The sequence below is a fragment of the Trachymyrmex septentrionalis genome, unplaced genomic scaffold, assembly GCF_001594115.1.
Source record: "Trachymyrmex septentrionalis isolate Tsep2-gDNA-1 unplaced genomic scaffold, Tsep1.0 scaffold29, whole genome shotgun sequence".
Classification (NCBI taxonomy): domain Eukaryota; kingdom Metazoa; phylum Arthropoda; class Insecta; order Hymenoptera; family Formicidae; genus Trachymyrmex; species Trachymyrmex septentrionalis.
In genome coordinates, this window is record NW_017305451.1 from 2,394,662 (window position 1) to 2,409,775 (window position 15,114).

The 15,114-nt window shown below is 38.6% G+C and overlaps 2 protein-coding genes across 3 annotated transcripts in view; one reads left to right on the plus strand and one right to left on the minus strand.

Moving 5' to 3' along the window:
* LOC108749397 overlaps positions 1-15,114 on the minus strand; it is a 133,656-nt gene that overhangs the window by 80,706 nt on the left and 37,836 nt on the right. Inside the window, exon 2 of the mRNA XM_018488067.1 lies at positions 11,711-11,754. Within this exon, the coding sequence (XP_018343569.1) occupies positions 11,711-11,754 (44 nt within the window). The remainder of the gene's footprint in view (positions 1-11,710; positions 11,755-15,114) is intronic.
* Positions 1-15,114, plus strand: part of LOC108749398 — a 118,891-nt gene that overhangs the window by 59,220 nt on the left and 44,557 nt on the right. For both annotated transcript variants that reach the window (XM_018488068.1, XM_018488069.1), the window contains exon 2: positions 11,945-12,012. In XM_018488068.1, coding sequence (XP_018343570.1) covers positions 11,945-12,012 — 68 coding nt within the window. The remainder of the gene's footprint in view (positions 1-11,944; positions 12,013-15,114) is intronic.

Here is a 15,114-nt window from a genome sequence, read left to right on the forward strand (position 1 = left end):
ATGTGTTCCGAACAAGCAGATCGAAATGCCTGTTACGTAGAAGCCTGCGACGGAAGAGCTGCACGAAGAAAGTGCAGCGCGAACAGGAACTGCGATCAACTCGATATCCAGCAACGTCGAATTTCCGCGTCCTGATTGATAGATACCGCGACATGGGATTAATTTGCGCCCGAATTTACTGACTAAATCACGCCGCGATACGGAGTCAATGTGTTCTATGCGACGTTCCGTTGAAATAGCACAACCTATCTTGAAAAGGTACCGTACTATCGCGTAAATTAAATTAACGGAAATGTACAATTTACGATATTCATAATCGATATTCATAGTCGATTTCTTGTATCGATATAAAATCGTCTCGAGTACAGTCGGCGCAATTAGTGCCTTCCAACTCTGTTTTAGCATTGCGTGTCGCCTCCTCGGTTATTTTCACATTCATGGCCGTAGTCTGTCTCTCTAAATTGCCGGAAATATGCGAGTTTCTTCAACCTCTATAAGCTGGTCCGGCGGTCCGTCTATACAGTTATAGTATAACTCGAGCATTCATACGAGAGAAGTTGAAAACTTGATAGAAAGAGAGAAAAATAGTCATGGAGTAGTTCTCTACTTTTCTAGCAGTGCGATTGATGGCTGTAAGTTTATGTTGACTAGGGCCATATAAACGTGAAGATCGAGAAGGTAAACGACTCACCAATGGACGGATATCATAGGATTGGAAGGTGCAATTAATTACGCGAACTATACAATCTTAAGATGTAACTAATCAGAGGGCTGCATTAGCATCTAAAGACATTACTTATAATTACTTAAAAACGGTTTTAAAATAAGAACGGACTAGGAATGTTTTAATGTTGTGTACGCGCGATATATATTAGACGAGAAGCCTCGCGAAATGCACGTACAAATAACCAATAAATAACGTACCAATAAATAGTCGTTAAATCACGCCTTTCCGTTGCTCTTGTATTGCTTCGAGGCTTCTGTGCATTTACTCTTAACAAACAAACCTCGCGCGAGATATACTTTCCGGAACAGCTGCAAAATGTCGTATTGTAAATAATAAGCCTGTTCTTTTTAGCTCAACTTCTCGCGCGTTTCATTCTTTAGATCTGTCTCTGCGGTTGAACTAGCGTACACTTTTTGTGATACAACTTAAAGTGAGATAAATATATATTCGACATTTGGTGAGAGCAAGAAAGAGAAAGTTCTAGTGCAGGAAACAAAGAACCGACCTTATTTTTTTATTCACACTGGAGAGAGAAAGAGAAAACATACCGATTGTGCAAGAAGTTCATCCAAAGAGAACAGATCTATTGTAATATTGTACGAATCGCGAGCTTGCCGTTATCGCAAGTCGAAGGAGAATTACACGGGAGAGAATTACATGCCGCGCCGACCGGCCGGCCGGAGCAAGTCTCGCCATACGAATGTAAACAAGACAAAAACAACGACCGGCCCTGAGTCGTTACCATTCGAAATTCGACGTTGTGAAATAATCTCACACGTTTTACCTGTCTCGGCTCGAGTCGCGTCGCGAGAATGCGAGAATAGCGAGGTATACGTGCGTGTGTTTTTATGTGTGTACTATCATGTACGTACATGTTACTACCATGTGATGTAGCGTGCGATCGTACGAAAAACAAGCGTCGAAAGCGCGACACAAAAATCAGTCTACCGCCACCGTTGAAAGATATTGTAGCAAAATACGTCGCGGGTGCGAAATTGATAGCGGGCGGTTATTCGCGCGCGACAAGAATATGCATTCGGAAGCTCTCGTCGCGATCGCGTTTCGAGAGATAATAACACCGCGACGCACAACGAGACACGCGCCTCCGTCGCCTACGCACTTGAGCCGCCGCGCCGCGCCAACGACACAAAGGTAATGACGTAAACACAATACGCCGCACCGCTCCGGGAATAGTCTTGCTAAAGTTGCGTGAGTGGAAGCACCGAGTATTGTCGCGGACGAAATATTTGGCGCATTTATAAATAAATCGAACGTTCTGTTCGATTTCTTCGCGCGCTTCGACGTCAATTGAATGTACAATCTTGTAAACTAACGTGTAATTATCCGATCAATAAAATGTATCTTCGCCTCCGTTGAGAAAGTATTTATAAATTACTGTTTATATTGTTACTCGTTTCGAGGAGAATGATATCGATATATCCAGAATTGTAATTTTACAGAAAATAAAGATCGACGTATAATGCGACAATTTAATCTTGTCCTCGTAGTTTATTAAACTCGCACGATTTGACTCTTCTCGAATTGTAAGAAATTGGATAAGAAGGATTAATAATAAATCAGAATCCGGATATAAATATCTTTCCGATTGGAACGAAAATAGAAATCTCGTTCTTTAATCGAATTTTAATTTAAACATTTTTTTCAAGAATTTTTTAAATATATTTCCGATTGAAACGAAAATAGCAATCGTTCTTTAGATAAATATTAATTCGAACATTCTTTCAAGTTAGAATTACTCAGCTGTTTAAATTTGTGAAATATGTAGGAAGATAAATAGTTTACACACAACAGTTACAATTCGCAATTAATAAATGATCAATATTGTTGTAACGAACGTAATATATGTGCATAAAAAAATCAATCGAGAAATAAAGTTAAGTAATTAATAAGTAATTGATAGATGACAGATTGACAGATTGGTACGCGTATATACATAATCATGGGTTTTACATCATATAATTTTAATTATATATAAATGAAGTAGATCAAAGTATTGTCACTGCAAAAAAATTTATCTGTGTAATATTAAATTTACAAATATTTTATAAACGAAAAATCATGATAGAACTAATAATATCGTTAAACTAATTTAACATTGTACAACCTGAATTTTTTTCTGTAAACAATTTATATTTAAGTGCGCTGAAGTATGGCATTACGAGATGGTAGTACGAAAATGTAATAGTCTAAGTTTCCTTAAGTAATAATGTATCCCGAGATGAATCATTCAGCGGCTTACAGCACGAAAATCTACCATTTATAAAAACTATGCACTTACACGCGGTATGCCCTTGCAGCGTTTCCGCGGATATAACTTTTTTCCTCGCTTTTTTCAGCTAGTCGCAACTTTTTCGTAAGATAGACGGAAATGCGCGTGCTACAATTATGAGAATTAGCAGTGCATTTTAACAACGTAATTTCTTATGCGATAGAAGATTTCAGGGAAATAAACCCCGCTGCAAAGGAAGCTATTAAATGTACTCAACCTTTTGGAGGATAATCGATCATTAGGATGACTTTTATCGATCCCTTTTTTTAATCTATTTTCATTAATTTTGCGATTCGATGCAATCTTATTAAATTTTTTTCGTAAATTAGGACTTAAGTTCAACTCGATGAGATATAACGTCTGCAACAAATCGTATTTCTTCTTACATCTTTCACGTAGAAAATAATTTTTATGACGATATGATTGCGTTTACAGTTTTTTAAGTGCTCGCAGATACGGTTAAAAGAAACAAATAAAGCGAAAAATGTAGTGAATCGCAGACTCTCTCGAATGTAATATCGATCGAAATAAACTCAGAACTTTTATCGGATATGAAAAAGATCATGTTGAAAAATAATATATAACGTTGGTTGCAAATTATATTTCATGTCATGTTTCCAATATGTCTCGTTTGAAAAGCAGCGTGAGAGGGTTTGTGTGTTGTTGAAGGATTCCTTCCCAGTGACAATTGTGACAAATATAGCAACATAATTGAGTGTAATTTAAAAATCAAAAACTCGTCCTCAGAACGGCGAAAAAATAGAGAGAGAGAGAGAGAGAGAGAGAGAGAGATTCCTCTTTTTATTTTGTCTTTTCCTCTTTTTTAACGCGACCGTCAACGGATGAATGTTTGTTATGGAAGTGCAACGAATGATTCTGACAACTCACGGAAGGAAATAAATCTAACTTAGTCCGCTTCGGTCGTTTTATCGAATCGTAAAGACTCCCAGAGCTGCAACATTTTACGTAACTATTTCGCCGTCACTCACTTTTTTCTGTCACATTGCAGTTGTCTTTCGCAGTTGCTGTAAGACACGTTTGTCTACCCGTTGATCGCAAGCAGCACGCAGAAATTATATTACACGTCAACTTGTATAATTAAAGTATCAATTCCATTAGATTATCCTTTGATGCGAAACGCAATAAATTCAGTTGCGTGAACACATAATTTATGTAATATGTTAAACACGCGTAGATGTTATAACTTTTAAACGCTTATTTATGTAAAATACGCTGATAAAAAAAAGGGGGAAGGGGGGGGGAGAAAAAATGCAAATAATTATACATCTAATTATCGCGATGCATAAAAGTAAATGTAAAATTACATTCCGCGACTGTCATTGTGAATTTGATATTAATATGTAATATAATCGTAACATCGATACTTTATTTAACGAAAAGATAAATAGATATAGATAAACTGCCAGAGAGCGGAGGTATGCGCTTGTCTCGCGTTAAAAATTATGGTCGTTTTAATAATTCTAAAATTGATATTTATCTTCGACTCGATCATCAGGATATTTCACACAAATTTTATTTCGCATTCGTTAATTCTTTACTTTCAGTTCACCTTGTAACGGGAACTTATCGGCGCGTATGTGCCATGCGCGATGCATTCGAAGGTTCCTTTGACACGAATAGATAACAGCTGATAAACGAGTTAATTTGCAGATACGCCTTTCAAACACGGAGATACGTAACTGCACGTATGAATCACTGTGTTGAAACAGATCTTGTCGAATGTCACGTTTCGCTCTGGAGACAGAAGATAAATGACAATGACTGAATGGTCCGCATCATCGGCATTAATTTTGAAATCTGTCATTATTTCCGTTCCGCGTATCGCAAATTGCTTTAATGCACTCTATTGCTTTAATGCGATACTATTATATCTATAACATGCTACTTGCGAAAAAAAAAGAAGCTCGACCTTGAGTCACATAGTCTTGACGTAAGTTCTCCGAACATATTGTACATATGGAGAGAAGGAGAGAGAGAGAGAGAGAGAGAGAGAGAGAGAGTACGAATTTGTCGTCTATCGCAGATTCTTACGCGTAATTTAGTGACTGGTTTTCAGGCTCGTATTACGAAAAGGAGCACAGTTCACTGAAGACGACGAAATACGAGACAAGAAGGCACGTGCTGGCGCGGGAAACTTTTTTCCTTTCATCCAGACGCGGCCGTGCAATATTGATAGACTCGTCTCTAGATAATGGCGGACTATTGCGCGGACTGTAATTGCACGGTAGAAACGGTTTAAAGCCCCGTTCGCTCTCCCTCCACCACCGCAGATAACGTGCGTGGAGAAACGGCGACGACGAACGGTGGATTCCTCTCTCGGGCTATGATAATTATGATATTTAGGCCCTGCGACTTGACGTTATTATCCGAGCTGGCCGTGAGTCGATTTCTGCCTTCTTCTTTCCTTCCTACAATACGTCGACCGCGTAAATTTGCGGTGAATATAATGCCTTCGTAGTCGTCGTCATCGCCGTGCGTCACGCATGTGATCTAAGGCAAAAGACACATTCGAGACAAGATAGCGTATGGTTAAACAGGTTGAAATCATTTGTGATATCCGATGCTTTGCCAATTACGACGCGGGCCGGCCGGCTTATTACCCGCGAATGCGATATTAATTCATCCACCAGAGTAAGAAATAACGAGATCATAAATAGCACGTCGATAAATAACGCGCGTATCAACGACGATTAATTAATGAATATAAATTCGTTCTGTTTCCGATTTGCAGTTTAAAAGCTGTCAGTATTTTTTTTTTCTTTTTTCTATAACACATACATTTTTTATTAATATAAAAAATATTTTTTATGCTTTTATGAAAATAATATAATTATTCAATAAAATCTATAACAGAATATTTGTTTACAAGCAGTGTTGGTAATGAAAAAGATTTAATATCATCGAGTAAATTTTTGCCACATATATAAAATAATAAATGAATGTATAATAATAAATAAATATTCGCATTTATAAAAAGATCCTGCTTATGCTTGTTGAAAATTAAAACCTGCGAAACACTCATCAAGCGCCAATAAATAAATCTCGGCATCTTTTACATACACACATTATAAGCGCACACACAAAAATATGCAGTATATATATATATATAATATATATACATTCGTATCTCAAATAATTTAATGGATAACAGAATGGAATAAATTAAATATTAAAACTTCAATTACATAATGTCTAACTCGAGATTCTGTTTGACATAATCACTGTTTTCACAGAAATTTTTGTAAATTCCGCACGTGCAATCACATTTAAAAGACATAAATTGCATAATGGACCCCTTTTTGTCCCACTTTGCCCCACGTCATTGAAGAGACGCGAGGTAAAAAATATTCGAACGGATAAATATTCTCGAGTGATAACGTTTAAAACTGATATCGCCGATAAAACGCTACGCTCTCCCATATTAATGCGTCGACAACAAAAACATTTTTTCGCCTATTAGCTCCAGTTTGGCGGCTCGCGGCGCTAAAATGATATTGAATGTGCAGGTATGAAATTAAAATGGCTCGCGTACAATACACACGGCCGCCGGCGCGTCCCTGTTTTCGCCCGCGATTTCGAAAATGCGCATCCGGATTTTAATATATAGACGGAAATAATGGAAAAGAGCCGAGATATTAAATATCGTCGCGCGTGCCGCGATATTTACGTTTAGTCTCGCGCAAAATATTTGCGTCGTCGCTGCATCCACGCGGGTGTATTACACGTATCATATGAACCTGAAAACGGCAACAACAACAATCTGCGCTGTCGGGAGAAGGCACGACCGTACGTTGTGCTGCAGCCTACATCGCCGACCGACGTCAATGGTTCATCGAATGACTTTCCCTAGTGTCGGGTGACAGAGCTTTTAGAATCCACCCATGAGTAAACCAACCCGATGACTGCAAACGTATTACTACTATATCCGAGGTGCCATCTCCTCCCTCCCCCTCCTCCCCCCTCCCCGCTTATCCCGCTCTCTATGGTTCTCGAATCGCGTGAGGGTGTAATGGAAATCATTTATTTTATCATGATGTATAGACGTATATAAATTATACGTATATACATATATGCTTCATTAAATCCACTATTACTTGACAATATATTTGTGCAACTGGACATCACATGGAGATACATGCATATTTTATATCACATCGTTACAGCATGAAATGAATATTCTTTTAATTTAAAAAAAAAAAAAAAAAAAAAATTGTAATTATTTCTCTAGTAATTTTTTATACATTTGTTAGCGTAAATATGTGATATAAAAATTTGCGAGCGTAAATAGACAGAGCAAAAAAACCTGAAAGGGGACTCGGAAATATTTTTTCGATCCTTTTTTTTTTTTTTCACGAAAACAAACGTGTGACATGTCTCAAATGAAACACACGCGTCTAACTACGCGAGAGATGAGATCTGATCTGCGCTTGATTGTATTCGGAGACAAATTAAACCGCTAATTGCGACTTCCCATGAGGATAATCTCACCTCATTAGATAATCCTGACATTGCTGCACATCGGTTCTAATCGCGCGAGGCTCAATAACGTCAAAGACCGTAATTGCCCGATTCCGCAGCCGTTCGGAATGGGGCACGCATCCGTACAAGCTCGAAACGCGAGATATCGAAAGCAATGGAGACACGATCTTTCTCTCCATAACTTTGATCTAGAATTTCTATCTGATTTTATCGCTGCTCTTGCGAGCTTCGTTGATCTTTAAATTCAAAGAAGAAAAAGGAATTTAAACAATTTAATTCAGCTGCGTTCCGAACGGGTAGAAAACTTGGTTAAAAATTATTCGCGGGTACGTCTTATGTCGTATGATGTTGCAATGACAATTAGAATCGTAGAGAAATTTGTTGGTCTCGACCGGGACACCGCGTAGATCTCAACGAGGCACATCCTCTTTTGCAATACGGAAAACAACAAGTGATTAGTTACTTTCAGGATATAATTATATGTCCGCGTACGTGTATGCGCAACGCCGTCTCCGTAATCTCCGCTATTTATAATCTCAATGGCATTCGCCGTCCTACCTCGCTGTAGCATACGGCAAATGATTTTTTTGTCACTGGGTCTTCTTTTAAATATCGTCGACGTAATTGTCGTCGTTAAAGCAGCCATTATATCTTTTCGTTTTCCACCCGGAAAAAAAAAAAACGGTGAGTAATATTTCTAAAAACCGTTCTAACCGATAGCTTGCGTATCAAACGTAAAAAATCCGCTCGCACACAATTTCAAGCCGCAGCGCAGACTTTTGCACAACGCATAAGCGATTCAACCAATCAGAAGCCTTCCTTTCCTCCTATCTGAGGGAAAAGAAGATCTAATTGGTCGATTCTCTTATGCACTATGCATTATGTGTGTGCAAAAAGTCGGTATTACGGCCATTATACTTGAATGTACACTGAGAAAATTTCTGGTTAAAAATAAACGAAGCAGAAGAGTTTGACTATATCAATGCAGAATTCTAGTTATTTCATCTAAAATTATAATATAAAAATTGAATAGGTTCCAAAGAATAAAGCTCAAATGAGTGAGGTAATAAGTCAATGAAAAACAACACAAGATGTCCGCGTGTAAAATTTCCTAGTATCATATGGATTCTGTACAGACTTGCTTTGAATCTCTTCTTCAGTGTATCACCGAGATAATAATTTCATAATCTCGCATGTCAATTATTTAATAGATTTGTTGACTTTTTCACAGACACTTGATGCTTCTACACTTTATTTCTTTATTTATTTATTTGTTATCGTCGCATTTATTTTGTACGTATTGTCTATTTATGATTTATGTTAAACGTATGTTCGGCTCCGTTGTTCTCTCACAAGCTCGTAATAACTCGCAATATACATATTTAACTATATCAGGTTAACTTATCAGAATATCTTATCATGACAATTTTCTATTTTAATTTATTGACCATTGTATTATTAATTTCATTTATAGTAGTTCACTGCAACTTTTTTATCGTTTTTTTTTTACAGTTTAATTTGACTAACTATTTAAGTATTCTACCAAATGCTAATTATAAGTTAAGACGTTTTATTAATTTTGATCTTAGATTTCTTATTCTGATTATTTATTTTTTGCGACTACACACAATGAGAAAGAAGATCTGGTTGGATTAAATAGTAATTCTGGTGGAAAATGGACGAATCAGAATTTTCTAGTTAAATCTACTTGAATTAGAATTCTAGTTGAGATAACTGGAATTCTGATATAATTATTCTGATAGAAATAAGAATTTTAGTAAATTTTTAGAAATATTGCATATCAAACAGAATTCCGGTTATCTCAATTAGAATTCTAATAAATTTAATTCTATAAAATTCTGATTTGTCCATTTTCAACCAGAAATTTGTTTGACATGCGAAATTGTGAAATTATTATCTCAGTGATACACTGAAGAAATAGACTGAAAGCAAGGGTCGAAACATCTATACAGAATCTATATGATATAAAGAAATTTTACACGCATCGGACACCTCGTGTTGGTTCTCATTGGCTTATTACCTCACTTATTTTAGAATTATAATAGATTCAGCCAGAAAATGTTCATTTGTTCATTTTCAATTAGAATTTCAATCAATGTAACCAGATTCATTTTCTAATGTAGGTAACGTTTTCTCGTTAACCCTTTGGTTGCATGTAAAAATACGCATATGCGTTTATAGCCAAGGTGACATACTCTTGGCGATAAAGAAAGCTCTAAGAAACGATCGATCAAGGTGTCGGTAATCTACATGGGAATAATAAACATGGGCAATGCACCGTAATCGCAGTGCATATGCTTGCCTTGCGCATTTTTAAAAGAGGCAGGCACAGCCTCAACAGTGCCGCGGCGAAAAGGTTAATTCCAGTTAAAGTTCAACCATGATGTTCCCGACGAACATGCGGTGGGCTGACGATCAGGTATCGATGCTTCGCAACGTCGTAACGACAACGGCACGATACGTTCTTCGCTCGGCTACGCGCGATAATTAAGTGTCGCTCGACGACGCTCGTCCCGCGGCCTCTAATATCGCGGCTGTCCGATAATATCTGTAATCCGCGCAAAACGATTTCGACGCGCGTGGCAACGGCATGAGCGCTTAGCGTGCCTCATAATTAGTCGGTAGACAGAGGGACGACGGAACAGAGAACGAGAGAGAGAGAGAGAGAGAGAGAGAAAGAGAGAGAGAGAGGACGCCGATCATAATTGCCGCTCGCGCGTCCGCGGCCGGGCACAATCAATTAAATGGTGCGCGCGTTCACCATCCGAGACGGAACAAGGCCTCTCTTCTCCCTCCCCCCCCCCTGGTCCCCTGGTCCCTGTTATAAATCGACATTCCTTTTTTCCCCTTTGAATAATCCCTAATTGAGTGGTCTGCATGTATATCGGAAAGATAAATTTTGAAAAATCGACGTTGCACCCATGATAAATGCAAATTGCCCATCTGCACTCCAGGATTATCAGCGCAAACATTAATTTCCTAGAAAATTTATATGTTCTTCTCCGCTTTGAAAGAAAAATTGTTTCAAAGTATTTTAATAAAATAAAACGACGTCTATCGTGTAACCGTTAAATAAAGTTGCGCCACGACGTGCGTTATCGTTCCATCAGCATTGTATTTAAATTGTTAATGCGTATCTTTATTATCCTCGTCCGTGACGTAATCGAGATCGATACGTCGTACAGTTGAACGTAAATTAAATGATATTACTTTACACACCTTATCGTGCTTCCAACGGATTTTTTAACGTACGTAACAATAATTACTCTTCGATAACCGCCGCCGCGGCAACGCTTTTTAACTAACTTGTACGACGCTTCTCTCTCTCTCTCTCTCTCTCTCTCTCTCTCTCTCTCTCTCTCGCTCGCTCTCTCGCCAAGTTTTAATGAAATGAAAGGAAAAACTCGGGATAAAGTTGAAGCGCCATGTTACGTCACATGAACTAAAACTTATAAAACTTGCGGAGTCTTCATCCACTTGTCTTGTCTGTGTAATAACTTTAGGAAATACGGCAGCGGGATATTTACGTGATAACCGCGTAAAGAAATTAATATAAAAAAATAGAAAGTGTGACATATATAATCCAAAATCGTGGCACGAGCGTGAACGTAAATTAAAGCGGAAGAGATTTACAATCCCTTTTTGCTACCGACATAAATGAAAACATACACAAGAAACTATCTCAATAAAGGACAATCACATTACGGAAATTTTAATTAGAGAAAAACCGTTTCCGGGGCTCTTTCCCTTTTAAATGTGACAGGGAAGAGCTAACTAAAAGAACATTACAGCTAATTTGAAAATTAATTAAATTAAGTACCGCTTTCGTAATGGGTTTGTCAAATGTAATATTCGATATTTTCAATATCAAAGGAAAATTCGATAAAATGTTAAATTATGTTGGAAAAACGCTGACAAAAGGATATTGAAATAATACGTAATTAGCTCCTAGATTATTGATTGGTCGTTTTAATGAGAAGTTAAATTTACGAAATTATATGTACACACATGCTTAAGATTGATTAAATAACTGTACGAGGAAATTACGATAATCCCATTATCACGTTCCGCGTCGATTTTAACTATGTATGCGGCACGATGCATATGTCCGACGGACATCGTTAAATCTTGAAAGATAGCTTATCATTAAATAGACAATCGAACAGTATTACCTGTTGCTGCGGAGCGGCATACTGGTGATCCGAAATAACCGCATCTGAAAACCAAAAACATTTCGCAATAAGTATTAAAGCGTGAACAATACTGCTTGATATATCTTTACAATTTTTCTTCTTATTTAATTAATATAATTTTATATCGCAAACATTTTTTTTTATTATTCAGAAAAAATATAATAAACTCTTACGAGTCTGCAAATGTGCTCAAGATTTCATTTTTATTTTCAGGTATCCATCACCGGTGCAGAATGGAGGACCAAACGGCACGACGACGATGAGTTGCGCGAGTTCTCAAGGTAAGAATAAAAAAGATCCCGACGTTGGATCACATCGCGATGACATTGCCGTAGATCTCGCTCTCTCCGCAAAAGATTCGAAAACAATTCCGCTAATTCAATATGCCGCGCAACATTCGCGCGTTCGTTGCATTTAATTACTACCGACCGCGTACTGGCAATAAAGCCGCCGCGACTCGTAATAAAAGTGGAGAGCGAGAGCGAGAGCGAGAGAGAGAGCCGCATGCCGGTGCTCATTAATTAGCGGGTCCCGAAAAAAATTGCCTGGCAAAATTTTCTTCCGATTAAATTAGCGTTGCATTAAATTTATTGGCTAAATTCTCTTTCATAAACTGGCGCGCGAGCCGATCGCGTGCGCGGTTCACAACTCTCTCTCTCTCTCTCTCTCTCTCGCTCGCTCGTTCGCACGCACAGTCCTCATACGTGTATAATTTGCAAATATCAAACGTCGGGCGGATATTTGAAAATATTGACTCTGGTATTTTAGCCGGGCTGCGGCGCGGCCGGGCGGGCAGTCTCTCGGCGCAGAAGGGGGGAAAAAATTATCCGCCTCATGACGATTCAATATCGTGCGATTATCGCGGCAAAAGGATATCCAGAGAGAGAGAGAGAGAGAGAGAGAGAGAGAGAGAGAGAGAGAGAGAGAGAGAGGAAGGTATCCACGCACGGATCAGATACAATATTAATTTTATATTTTTCGTTACTGTGTGACACAAGCTCCGCGTAGCGAGAGAGAGAGAGAGAGAGAGAGAGAGAGCCGCGCGCGTGCGACGAACGTGCGGTCGCGGCGACTCATACATACGCACGTGCGTGCGTATATACACGCCGCGCACTGCAAAAAGCTCGTCCCCGCGTTTATTCGCGATTGCGAGCGAGCCATTAAACAGATTCGCATGGAATTTCACGACGAAAAAGGGTGCTCGGCGAGCGCGCACGGGCGCTCGGAAATTGCGCGGAACGCGCAATCAATGAAAAAGCTTCATTTCAACGCGAGCTTATTACGAAATTAATTTTCATTATAATGGAATTCTCATAAGTATCACGCGCCTTTCTATTTGCGATACTTTTGCATCGCGAGCGTTCGCCATATAGATACGGAAAACACGTGGCACAGAAATCTCGAGTTTTTCATGAAACGCTCAACTACCGCGGATCCCTTTAAGTGTAATTTCAATTTTTGCCATGATTTTTTTTTTTTTTTTGTTAGAACAACGAAGGAGGAGCAGACTTTCAAAATGCGTTTTGTCCAAAATTTGTAATTTTCAGAAAACGAGAAAGAAATTCCGCATACAAGAAAATTACGCGCACTTTACAGAAAATAATAATACACGCCAATCAGTGGGATGTGAAATATTGAAAACAAAATTGTTAAACAATTGCTAAAAACGTTAAACAAGTGCATTTTGTTCGTCTCTAGTTAAGGAATGTCTATGTTTCTTCAATATATAAATTGACGATGAAATAATGCTTTCCGAACATCTCAGAGTAGCTTATAATAACGAGTCTTTCAACACCGAACGCTATGCCATCTCTAACTTGAAAAAAAAAAAAAAAAAATGAAATTTTGAAAAAAATGCATTTTAGAATTATGCTGTTCCAAGATAATTCGATGAATAATTTCACGGTGGATTCGCAAGGAAAAGCCGAATCTGCTAGCAGATAAAGCAAGCGGTGTTCGCGAAATCGTTTTAGATCGCGAAAACCGTGTTGGTGTCGCCGACAATTGGCGCGAAATTGTAAAAAAATATTTCCCGAGAGCGAGACCGATCCGGACAGGTTGGCGCACGTTATCGCCGATGCGTGTGGCGGGCGCACGACAATCGTGCCGAAATATACGCGCGGGGCAAAATCCGAGGCCAATTACAAACACGCCGTCTCACCGGGCTGTCAGTCATCAATCCGTGGAATATTTTTCTCTGGGTCAATTGAACAATTCTACGCGTCGTCGGACAGCGAGCGGATGGGCGCGAGTGGGCTGGGTTTTAATGTATTTGCCGTTACCGGGGGCTTTCAACGGCTAACCGGTAAATCTTCTGACGAGCGATTAACTCGTTTCTCTCGGTACTCCTCAGCTATTAAATTACCATCGGCGATACCGACGGCAATAAAACTTGTTCGGGGTGATACTAAACTGAGCGAAAGGTTGCGGCTCGGCCCAAGGATTATACAATAATCTTTTAAATCACTTAAATGCCTCGTTTATTTATTCCCCCATCAAATTATCGGCATTACTTTGAGCTTTATTATCGCTGTGTATTATAGAATTGATGGACAATGTCTTTAATGACGTTTCATTTTTTTACCGCCAGCTGCTCTTCGTCGTGGTAAGAGATTTATTTTTATACCGGATTTAAACTATTTTTCGCAGTTAATAAAACAAAAAAAAAATTGACAAGATCTTTCGTTAACAAGCAATTAAATCAAATGGAACGTAGATACGAAACTTTCGTCGTGCAATAAAAATCATTTCCAACTCTTCGAACTTTTTATTTGAAAAGTAACGAAAGGTTATTTTGCACAATCTTGTCAAGAATTATTTTTCATCGGTGATACACAGCGGTAAATTTCATCTCGACGGGAAGCCGTAGGAGAAAGTTACAACTTACTAAGCTTTTTCCCCCGATTTTAAAGCCGTAGAAAAGATAAATTCGATCGTTTGAAAAAGTTGGCGAACAAATATCGAAAGTTCGGAGCGCACTTTGATCCCTGGCAAACCGCTTGGTAGCTGTATCTAGCCGGAGCAGAAAATTCAACTGGTGCCTGTTTACCTGTAGCTGCCGAGATTAGAGTTAGATGGTACTCGATGAGTCACTCATTTGCTCTCTCAGTTACGCGGAGGAAGTATTTCACAATACGACGAGATGAGTGACAGGGGAGTTCCTGCGCGAATTAATAGCGCGATAATTCGTGCTAGTTAACGTATACGTACGCGCGAGGAAAATAGAAGAAACACTTGGGGAATGATTAACGAGCCCGCCAGGGGAGTCTGATGTCTGTGTTGAGCTGAGGAACTAAAATTAGGTGAAAGAAGTCTTGCTTCACAATTTATCCTGTGATGTAAATGTAATATTAATAGAAGTAATGATTTAATTAAGTATATAT